This window comes from Erigeron canadensis, chromosome 8, assembly GCF_010389155.1.
Source record: "Erigeron canadensis isolate Cc75 chromosome 8, C_canadensis_v1, whole genome shotgun sequence".
NCBI lineage: Eukaryota > Viridiplantae > Streptophyta > Magnoliopsida > Asterales > Asteraceae > Erigeron > Erigeron canadensis.
Genome location: NC_057768.1, coordinates 35455538 through 35467548, shown reverse-complemented (window position 1 = coordinate 35467548; position 12011 = coordinate 35455538). Strand labels below are relative to the sequence as shown.

General features: G+C 30.1%; 1 protein-coding gene and 1 non-coding gene across 2 annotated transcripts; both read left to right on the top strand.

The window, feature by feature from the left end:
* Nucleotides 1–5159: 5159 nt before the first annotated feature.
* On the top strand, nucleotides 5160–5231 carry TRNAQ-CUG. The gene has a single exon. It is a non-coding gene; the product is annotated as a tRNA-Gln (tRNA).
* A 3707-nt stretch (nucleotides 5232–8938) lies between these two features.
* On the top strand, nucleotides 8939–12011 carry LOC122609754 (PXMP2/4 family protein 1-like). The gene is made up of 7 exons (XM_043782697.1): nucleotides 8939–9451; nucleotides 10288–10428; nucleotides 10521–10634; nucleotides 10773–10946; nucleotides 11033–11148; nucleotides 11238–11319; nucleotides 11758–12011. Exons 1-7 carry the CDS (start codon nucleotides 9002–9004, stop codon nucleotides 11761–11763), a joined length of 1083 nt encoding a protein of 360 aa, XP_043638632.1. The 5' UTR covers nucleotides 8939–9001; the 3' UTR covers nucleotides 11764–12011.

Sequence of the window (12011 nt, the reverse complement as noted above, 5' to 3'; positions counted from 1 at the left end):
TTGTTAGTCATATTTATTTCTAGACATTGATAAATTAGTATACGCTATTTAGTGGTGAACAAAATCAATAATTATAAAAATAATATATAATCAGTCTAAGTAGTAAGATGGTAATAGTAATAGTAAAATATCATATGTTTAGTAAAAAAATTTTGGTCATATATATATTACAACAATTGACGGTGAGCAAGGAATTTTAATTCCATTAGAATTCTTATGATGCATTAAGTCTAATCATAAACTAACTAAAACACTTATCTCTCTCTATATATATATATAATAACTATACCCTAAATAAAAAAATAAAATAAAATAAAAAACCAAAACCCTTTTTGATTCTTTTTTCTCTTTTGTCGACCAACCAACAAAACATCACAACATCAAATATTTTTTTTTATTATTATTAATCATCTCATTGTCAAAGCAAACTTTGGTAAGTTTAATTATAATTCTATTGAATCTTGATTTAAATTACAATTAATAATAAATTCTTAAAGATTATATTCTATTCTTTTTTTTCAAGGTATCTAAGAAGAAGATCATCAATCTTGGGGTAAAATCACTTGTCTTCTCTTTTCATATATATTAGTCTTTTTATTTATGAATATATATATATATATATATATATATATATAAGCATATCTTTTTATTTATTAATCTTTATTTATAAGTAACCTATTTGACGAATATATATTATGGCAAATTTATAATAATGAATGAAAGAGTTTTTTTTAGGGTTAAATCAAAAACTTGAAGTATAAATCATATTAATGTTAAAAGTTTACGTATTTATTGTAGCATAATAATTAATGTAATTAAAGAAATACAATTATGAGGGCATGGAAATCATAATAACAGATGTAAATAGGTGTTGGAAGGATTTGAAAGTTTTTATATAAGTATTTTATTGTAGTAGTCTTTAAAACAGTAAGTTTGAGTTATTTCAGAATCTGGACAGATTCAGTTTGTTAACTTTAAGAGGTCGTATCTTGGTCATAGAAGATGGTTAAGTCACGTTTTTGGTGTCTAAAATTAATTTCAGGAAGTCTACTTTCTGGTGGAAGTAGTTTCGTGTCAAAATATGAAGTTTAAAGTTGTCAAACGAATTTTATAACAAAACTGCGTAAAGCTGAGTTTTCCGAACAGATTTTGGTCGACTTCAAATAGTCATATCTTGGTCGATTTTATGAACTGGAAAATTATTTTTCTCCAGAAACGTTTTTGAGATGTTAAGATTGTACAGTAAAAAAATTGGATTTTTTGAAGATTCGAAGGCCCTTAACTTTTATAAAACTTTTCTGTGCGCAAACAGTGATTTTTCTGACTAGTCTGTAATCATTGAAATTTTAAAAATAGTTAACGTGCCAAATAAATTATGTAAAAATTCATGTAAGTATATAACACTCTAAGGTAACAGTAGTTAAGATTTGGAATCTTGAATCGTTCGTTTCATCCTAATAAAAAATAGATAAAGTTACCAAAAATTTCAGTTAATATGAACTTGTAGAATTTAATCTTAAATCATTAAAACAAATATTATATATTAAGTTATGTGACTTGTAACTTAATAATATATGACAAATCAGTTGTGAATATTTTGAAAGTAGCCATATGTGTATTTCATCAAATACGGGTTACAATGGACGGTTCTTGACCATGTCCATAATTGTAACTTGTTCATATTTATATGTTGTGTAGATTCTAGCGACCTTGTTGGATTTGCATAACTACTTGTTTGTTGAGGTGAGTTTCGTGGCCCCTTTTTATATTATTTCTTTGGGGGAAAATGATGCTCAAAACACTTTTCATTTCTTTACTAGTTGTGCCAAAACTTGTTTTCATGGACAAATACGTGTAATTATGAAATGTGTATGTTAGCTTGCTTGTATTGATTTCTTTGATGCAATAGATGTCTTTTGATATCTATTGAAGACTATTGGAAAACTATCGACCAACTTTATACTCCAGCTGGTAGTTGTTGGTATTTAAAGCATGATTGAGTTGTTGGCAGGTGTAATGGGGATTGTGTTGTTGGATAACTATGATGACATTGATCAATATTTAGTATGCTACTACATGTTTATATTTACACTATTGTCCAAAACTTGATATATCATGCACAGCAAACTCATTTGTATTCCTTTAAACCTACGAACTCACCAACGTTATGTTGACATTTTCGAGCATTCATTTTCAGGTAATAACAATGCTTAAGAAGATTGAGCTTATGGACTTTAGGAAGACCAATAAAAAGATCCTTCATGGACTCCTAGATTGCATGTGAAACATTGAACGCTATTTGATATTGTTACTTCTTTGCTATTTGAGGCGTGTTGCCTAGACTTTCCGTTTGTGGAATTACATTTATTTGAATTTCATTTAGTATGACTCTATTATAAAGTCCATGTGCTATTGCTATATATTTTCGTCATATCCTACGATTCCGCCTAAGGTGGGGTGTGACATACGTTTAAAAACTCAATCAATTCATATACTTTATAGTTTATATTAAGTGTTATACAACACAAACAAAAATACATACGGTCAAAGTTAAAAGAGAAAGACTTAAAAAATGTCAAAATATGACACTTAAAATGAAAATAAAACCTTGCCAAAGACCTTGTCAATGGGTCACCAACCCATTTGCAATTTTATTAATTGATTAATTCGTATATATAATATAGAACGTACTATTAATATATATATTATTTATTATTTTATTGGATATATGCTAGCTATTATTTTTGATTTATTATATTAAAATTATTGGTTAAAAAGTTTAAATCGGTGATGGAAAATAAAAAAATATATATAAATTAAAGTCAAAACTGAAATTAAAAATCGACTTGAAGAAATCGAGATATATGATTGGTCGATAAATTATTATAACAACTGTATTTTAATATATTAAGAGAAAGATAGTTCTTTGAGGGTGTCATTAGACTAAATTGATGATGTTATTTTGAATATTTTATTTGGTCTAAAACATTATTAACTCTCACACTTTAGATGATTAATCAATATATATATATATATATATATATATATATATATATATATATATATATATATTAGGGGTGTCAAAATACGTATAATCTAATAATTGACCTGACCCAAATGGGTTTTAGTCATACGGGTCACCTCATTTGGGAATTTATGGGTTATTTGGGTTAACGCATACCCAAATATTGGTTTAGTATATGGGTTAAGCATATAAAGATTTGAGCGATCTGAATAACACATTTGTGTACGAGTTAAACCCAATTTAAACGAGTAGCAAAAATTTTCATGTAAATATACCACTACAAAAAAGGTAATATTTAAAGGTCGAAAAGACATGTATGAAGACCGGAAGTCTCTTATTAAACATGTAATCCATCATTAATTGTCTTTTTATGCATTCACATTATAAGTTTATCAGGACATTAATAACAAGTTAGAATTTATAAAATCGTTTCAAACTGTAGATACTGTAAAATCATTTGAAATGCACCGTGACAATAATATCAAAGACATGATTACCAGTTATATATTGATAAAAATAAAATTTGTGACTTCATGAAAACATATATTGGCATGGGTGATCTAAACCTGACAATGAAGTTTAATTGAATTTGGGTTAAATTTGGTTACTCGAAACTTCACCCAACTGAAAAAAACCTAACCCAAATAGCTCGGATTCTTATTCAGTCCAAATGACTCGAAACCCAATTAACCAGACAGAATAACACTCCTGATATATTCTTTTTAAATTTTCTGGTGCACCAATGTAATTTTTCATTTGTACACAATTGCACCATCAAACTTTTTATTGAAATGGTTTCCATATAACAATCAAAATTGTTCAGATGTGGGTATTAAACTCTCAATATTTGTACATATATGGTCATTAGACAATTCGGAATTTGATGATTTTCTAATGACCATATGTGACACATTTTAAAAAGTCACAATCAATTTTAAACAAATTGTGAAAGTTTGATGAAAAACCAGTGCAATAAAAAAGTTTATGTTGCACCTGTGTATAAATTTTGAAAGTTCATTAGGTAACGATTTCAATAAAAAAAGAGTTTATGATGCAATCATTATAATTGAAAAAATATATTGGTTCATGAGTGATTAACCTAAATTATATATTATATAAATGTTGAAATGGACTAAAATATACTTTAATGACATTTAGATGCCTGTAAACTTATGAATATTTGCATGCTATTGATTTTAAATACGATTATTAAATCTTATGTCGTACTTTGTTGAATTGAGTTTTTACATTAAGATTATTAAATATTCAATAATGTAGTTTACAAATAAATGAATGAACTTTTTAGATTCATTAAGTCAATGTTAAAGAAGTATAGATTTTTAACGAATTTTCTTGTTGATTATCAAATTATTAATGTCTCTAAATATTGCTAACCTGTAGATGTTATTTAGATAGATATTTTCATAATATGAAGTTTCTTGTGTAAGAATCGATAACACACTACTTACACAATATATATTAGATGATGTTTGAAACTTTTTAATAATATTTAATAATTAAAAATTATAAATTATATAATAAAGTAATTAAATAATAAAGTAATTGTAAAATAAAAAATTTAATTAAACGAATAATAAAAGTATCACTACCAATACTTGCCGCCATCACCACCCGTCGCAACACCACAAAACCCTTAGTCTTATAAAAATTGTTGGCGTCAATAGCTAATATAACCGAGATCAACTATTCTCTTCGCAACCACTACTACCGCATTGTGCGGTTATCGTGCTATCTATACTAAAAGTTCTTGAAACAAAGGTCCCTTATATGCATATATATGATAACCCTCGTATTACGCGGGATAATAATCTAGTTTGATCAAATATAAACTTGTAATACCTCTTCTTCATGGATAATATTTTAAAGTTTGTTAAATACACCTTAAAAGCTATAATTAAGGTATATAAAATAAGTGGTTGTGGTTTTTCAAAAAACTTACGTACTTTTGATTTAGTGTAATGTAACAATTGCAGAATGTAGGGGATGTTATTATTGTTAAAGTTAAACATATCAATATCCATTCATTAGATGTTATAATCAGATAAATGGTGGCTACTTTCTTAAGATTGTTTAATCCTCTTAAAAGTATTTGTAAAGAATAGTTGGAACGAGTGGTCCTATGGTCTAGTGGTTAGGACATTGGACTCTGAATCCAGTAACCCGAGTTCAAATCTCGGTAGGACCTCTTTCTATCTTCCTTTTTTCATTCTTTATTGCTTATTTCTTATATGCTGAAGTAATTATTGAAAAACAGAATAACTAAATGTCTAAATAGGTAAATATACTACTTTTGTTAAGGCCTTATGGGTTTCTAAATAATATATAGTTTGGGCTTAGCTTATAATAGCCCATTCTTACTAAAAGTTAATTAGTACATCATTATAATGGTGTTAAAAGAGAAAGAGCTAAAAAAGTGAAAGTTCAGTACTCACAGTTTACCTATCCCACTGTCAAAAAGAAGACAACAACAATCTAGCTCCTCGTATTTAGAAGCTATTTAAGATTTTTGATAATTGATACTGATCTCTTTTTACATATCGATCATCACGTTTATAAGTCGCAAATGTATAATCAATTACGAGCATAATACCCGCACAATATGGCAGTGAGATGGTGGAGGTGATAGGTCATAGGAAGCGATAAGTCATAGAGTGTGATAACCAAATGTCTTAGCCGTACGAGCTCCTCCTGTAAATTTAAAAATCCGTCCAAAGTATATCGAATGACATCTTTAATAAAAAACATGAAGTTTTGAGAACACCCATATAATTTTAATAATTTATAGATATATAGTTTTTGAGAAAAAAAGATTTTGAATGAATTAGAGGAATAAAATGATTTATGGAGGAGATTGAAAAAATTGAGTGGTTGAGATTTGAGGAGAGAAAAAAATAAGTGGTTGAAATTTAAGGGTATTATACGTATATTAGGTAGATATGTTTAAATTAGTGAATAAAGAATAAGAGTAATTTAAGTACTTCAAATTTATAATTTGAGATTTAAAAAAGAGCTTCCTCCATTATATAGAAGTAAAGATTAAGATTAAGATAAAGATAAAGAAAGTAAAGATAAAGATAGGTGTTTCGGAAACCTAAATTAAAAGGCGATTTATATTTTTTTATGATTTCAAAAGGTCGTTTTTCAAAATCCGCAAGGTTGTGAAACTCGGGAATCGGGAGCGGATCGGTGAGGGGGAAAGACAGGATTTTTAAAAATTATATCAGAATCGGATCGGTAAATAGTGGGTTTTTTAATGTATAAAATAACAGTTTCTAAAATTATATGCAAGAAAAAATTAAAAATATATAAAAAACTTCAAACTTAATCATAACATGATTTTTCAACTTAAACATAATTGCCTAGAAGCAATAACATAATTAATAAAAGCTTTAAAAAAAATAAAAAGTTTGACTTTGGTTGCCCGATCCGACACAGCCGAGTCTTGACCGATACAACCGATTCTTGACCGATACAACCAAATCTTGACTAAGTTGACCCGAGTCTAGAACCTTGACGATTTTCAGATCGAGTATGGCAAGCTCGTATCATGAGTTGGCCGATACACGATCCGACATGGCTGTATCGGGGTATATCGACCGAGTAACACTCTCCGCAGGAGGCCACCTGCTATTTGCAAACACTACTTCTTTCTTTACATTTATTTTAAAAATTTGCTCCTTCCTCTACGTCTGTGACCCTCTATTTGATTATATTAATTTGTTCGGGGAAAAAAAAATCAATTATTGTCAAAACAAATCCCAAACACCCCACTTAGACCAGAATCAATCGTTTGTTTGATGTATATCAAATATATATAACCCGTTTGAATCTGTTTTATCTTGGGTTTCATAAATTTGAGACCTACATGGCATAAGAGCTGATCCTATAATTGTAATAACATATCATTTGTTTGTGAACAATTGTTTAGGCTTAATGGAAGAAAAGAAAACAAACAAAAAAGCCCATATCTTTAAAGAAGCATAATAGCTGAATCGCTGATCCTATAAGGCTATAACTGTAATAGTAAGATTAGGCACATCCTTGAAATGACTAAGGCTTTATGATCCGTTTACCGAGTATGGAGTCTCAACTCTCAATCACATATGATTTCAATCGTAGGTGAACGAGGTCAGTGGCTCGCTGGCATCATTTCGGTGCACTATTGGTGATCTAGCTTAGCTCCATGCCAACACTATCAACATTCAAACTTAAATAATATTCGGCTTAGCTTTAGACGAATGAATGAGTCAAGTAAACAAAGACTTGTAACAAAAATTGTTTGTATCGCACATCAATAAGTAATCACTTAGACTTGACTATATTAGTAATTTACTGTGGTGGAGACAATTTGTAGCAAGGATACAAAAAGAAAGTAGTCTGTTAATACCAACGCTTATACGACAATTTGATATAAGTATTTTTACATAAAAGACCTTTATCAATGGATGGAATTTTCACAACCATGTCATAATCATAATAATTAATATAAAAGTGTGGTGAATAATTTTCATACCACAAACTTAAATGTAGATATTTGTCTGGTTGCATTATCTCAAGCACATACTGTGGGTCCAATAACACTAGGATTAATGGTTTAGTCATTCAGCCTGCCTTACAACTTGCCCATGATAAAGGCCCAGTGTCATAGTCATAAATTTCGAAGATATAATTTCCTCATTTTTTATAAACTTTTTATCTATCAAACTATTTTATATTAAAATTAGGGTTTTGCTAAACAAAGCCCTTAAGGCTTTTGTTATGATATATTAATTAGTTGTACAATTACCATAAAATTCAGGGGCTGACATTTAATATGAAAATTTACAACCTTTTTATACACCTTAAGTGAATCACTAAGGACTTCTTTTAACATTTTCCTTATTGTTATATATTATATTTTCAGACTATTGTCTACATAACTAACTTTAATAGAAGAAAACTTACACATCGTGTAATTGATTAACAAAGTTGAAGTTTTGATCCGATTGCTGACACACAAATACATAATAACAAGACACACGTAATAAAAAACTGAAGACACAAAAGGCTTTATTTATATGAATATTAGTACTAATGCAATATTGTCCATACAAAGTACGAACAGTGGCGGCTTAAAGTTTTTGGAGGCTTCAAACGAGATCAATTTGAGGGTCTAGTTTATTACCATATAAATTAAATTAAAAAATAAAATAGTTCGACTTTTGTTATTGAACTACTAGTAATAAAAAAATATGCAAAAATCAAAACGATGTTACTGCAATGCAAATTATATAATGGTACTTAGTCCAAAATCCAAACATTAAGTCTAATATACAAAATATTGAGGCTTTAAATTTTGGGGGCCTAAAACGATCACCTAATCCCGTAATACCATTGAGCCACCTATGTGTACGAATTAACCATATCTATAGTATGAAAAAATAATATTTTTTTATGTGTTATCTATACATATAATTATATTATTCTATTTTGTAAGTTGAATATCTTGTTAGAGTTTTTATTTATACGAATATCAAATTACAATCTGATATTATTAAATAACATTTAGCGTAATAACGATAACCACGTAATATAGAAATGAAGGTTAGTAGTCTTGTTTTATGTATATCTAACATTTATTTTTATTATATTATATATATTTACATTTCTCTATGTCGATGATAAAACCAGTCAATAGAAAAATCCATACCACACCAGTTATTATTAGTATTCCTATGATATAATAATGACGAAATTAGCATTTGAAAGAAAAAACGCTCTGTTATTCATAGTGCCTACGTGGACCAATCAATACTCGAAAGATAAGAAGATTCATGAGGTGCATATTCCAGACGATAATAAAAACACGTCAGCAAGTAACTACAGTAGTAGTATATAACACACCAACCACACATAAATCAAACCGGAGAAAGCAGACCCATTAACATTCCGGCCAAAAAGCTTGAGAAATCAAAAATGGCTGCTGCTTCCCTGAGCACCAATTTACTTTCTACAACCAAACCCATCAAAAATTTCAAATCTTTTACAATACTCAGTTCACAAACACCCAAAATTTTGATTAAACAAAGCTCCGTCACCGGCGCCGGCGCCGGCGCCGTCAAGGCGGTGGTCAATGATGAAAAATTGATGCCCATAAATATTGATGACGTTTCAGATCATCAAGTTGGAAACTTGGTGAGTGAAATTGAAAGGGGTGGTGTTGATGGTAGTGAGCAAGATTTGCAATTGATTGGTGGGCTAAGTTTTGAAGGTGGTTTTAGTAGTGGGGATGGAAATCAAGTTGTGGTAGTTGAAAATGAAGATTTTGATAAGTTAATGGATAGAACTATTAATGCTACTATTGTTCTTGCTGTTGGTACTTTTGGGATTACCAAGCTGCTTACTATTGATTATGATTCTTGGCATGTAAGTTTATCAGTCATTTTACAGTAGCTTTATTTATTTTTTTATTCAATTTATAAATATATTTAATTTTGATAGTTATTTGGATATATCCTCTTTTCTGAGGTGATTCTGCAGTCTTGCTATTTGTCAAATCAATCCATACCCGCCCCTAGCAGGATTGTATATGTGTTAATTTTGTTGTTGTTGACTTGGTAGTCTTTTGGATATACGATCATATATGGTGATTTTAATGTTTGTGGTGATTTTAATGTTTGTAGTGCTAAAGTGGTGAGGTTTAGAATAGGATTGTATAAAAGTTTAAACATTATCTTGAATAAGAAAGATTTGATTTAGAGTGGCCATAACGTAGACTTGGTATTTGGCAGAAACTGATTATGATCGAGTATTTAAGTTAATTGTTTTATGATTATTTAGAGTCAAGATAATCGAGAGAGTTGAAGGAGTTGTTGCTTATAGAAAAATGAATATTTGGGATGAATGTAGAATTACCTTACTTATACCGGCATACGGAACTACTTATACAAGTATATAGTAATTAAAACCGGATCTTTGAAGATTTGAAGTCGCAATGATCAGTTTCAAACCACATCCAAACACCCATATGTGCGTCAACTTATTGTTGAACAGACATTGTCAACTAACTTAGGTTGAAACAGTTAGAACCGATTCTTGATAACTGATCTGTGTGCATCTTGTGTCCAACTCAAAAGAATCTCATTCATGTATTAGTCCTGTTTCACATACCTTATTGTATTAGAAATGTTCCTGGTTATTTGTGTTATATGGTTTTTAAGAATACTTTAACTATAAGATAACACTTGTGATATATTTCACAGGGATGGACCATATATGAAATACTTAGATATGCACCTCAACACAACTGGAGTGCGTACGAAGAAGCTCTTAGAGAAAATCCACTTTTGGCAAAGATGATGATAAGTGGAGTTGTGTATTCAATAGGTGATTGGATTGCGCAGGTTTGTTGTTTTTTTTTTTTTAACCTGTTGATTCCATTAACAGTTGGATGACCAGCTCAAAATACTAACAGATTTATTCATTGAATATGCAGTGTTGTGAAGGAAAACCACTCTTGGAGTTTGACCGAACTCGCATGTTTAGGTCTGGCCTCGTTGGCTTCAGTCTACACGGATCACTTTCTCATTATTACTACTACTTTTGTGAGGTGAAAATTTTCATATTTATGGATTCTAAACTTTTTAACCCATTCCTTTAAGTAGATCGGTTACAACCACTACCTCTATTGTTTTGCTTCTGGAGTTGGCTTCATGAAAGTAGCGATAACATTCTTGCTTCTATTCAGGCACTTTTCCCGTTTCAAGATTGGTGGGTGGTACCCGTTAAAGTAGCCTTTGATCAAACAGCGTGGGCAGCAGTATGGAACAGCATTTACTTTGTAGCAGTGGGACTCTTACGTTTTGAATCACCATTCAGCATTTTTAGTGAACTAAAAGCGACGTTTTGGCCCATGTTGACAGTACGTTTAAGTTCTCTTATTTGTTATTAAAGTATGATCGACATATAAAGTGGTTCTTATTTGTATATATTTTTAACCTGCTACAGGCTGGTTGGAAGCTATGGCCATTTGCTCACATTATAACGTATGGTGTCGTACCTATTGAACAAAGACTCTTGTGGGTTGATTGTGTTGAACTCATTTGGGTCACAATACTTTCAACGTAAGTATCTTGTTGATATTATACCACACTGGTTGATTTTTTTATTATATATTTTTGTTCACACAAAATTCACTTGAGCATTTTTACAGTTTATCGAACGAGAAATCAGAAGCAAGGATTTCAGATATACCAACTGACCCGAATCCAGTTTCATATCTTGAGTCTTCTGAGGTATGTAAAAGTGAAACATATAATGTATGTGGAACTATTATATTTCATAATATTATATAGAAACTTACAGAAGTCTTTGTTCAACTTTAACTAAAAATACCGTTTCTAAAACGTAAACAGTTCAGGTGAGGTGTCCTTGTTCAGGTTACTCAGGGAGGGTGAGTCTTTTGACTTGAATGTATGTGGCCTAACTGGAGTATCCCATGCTGTTTCCTAACCATTTCCCTGGCAACGCACAAACTGTTACCTAGTGTTTCATACTTTGATTGAAGTCCCTAATTCATGTGGTTTATATAAAAATGCAAAACAAAATAAAAACAAAAATATATTGAAAAATTTGGGAAATACAAAAACTTGGCGACATTCTATAGTGATTGCTTTGTCATCACAAATGATCATTAACATTTTTCTTGGTTTTCTTGGTTTTCTTGTGATCAGGAGTAGATACCCGAAAACCGCAGAAATGAACAAAAGAAACAGAACAGTGTTTCTTCATTATTCGTCACTAAAATCTTCATTTGACACAAGAGTAGTCAAAAAGTTCTGCAAACAAGGTAATGCGTGCTAGTTGAAAGTCTGCCATGTAGATCGTATGTGTGATCTTCTTGTATATCATTTTTGAGCAGAACTTTCTCTGCATATATATGTACATCCTACTATCTCTTCTAGTTATTTTCAATTTTGATAGAAAA

Coding starts and splice junctions, on each gene's coding strand:
- LOC122609754 (XM_043782697.1), top strand. CDS start 9,002: ATGGCTGCTGCTTCCCTGAGCACCAATTTACTTTCTACAACCAAACCC. Junction 10,429..10,520: donor TAGGTGATTGGATTGCGCAG/GTTTGTTGTTTT, acceptor TTGAATATGCAG/TGTTGTGAAGGAAAACCACT. Junction 10,947..11,032: donor CGTTTTGGCCCATGTTGACA/GTACGTTTAAGT, acceptor AACCTGCTACAG/GCTGGTTGGAAGCTATGGCC.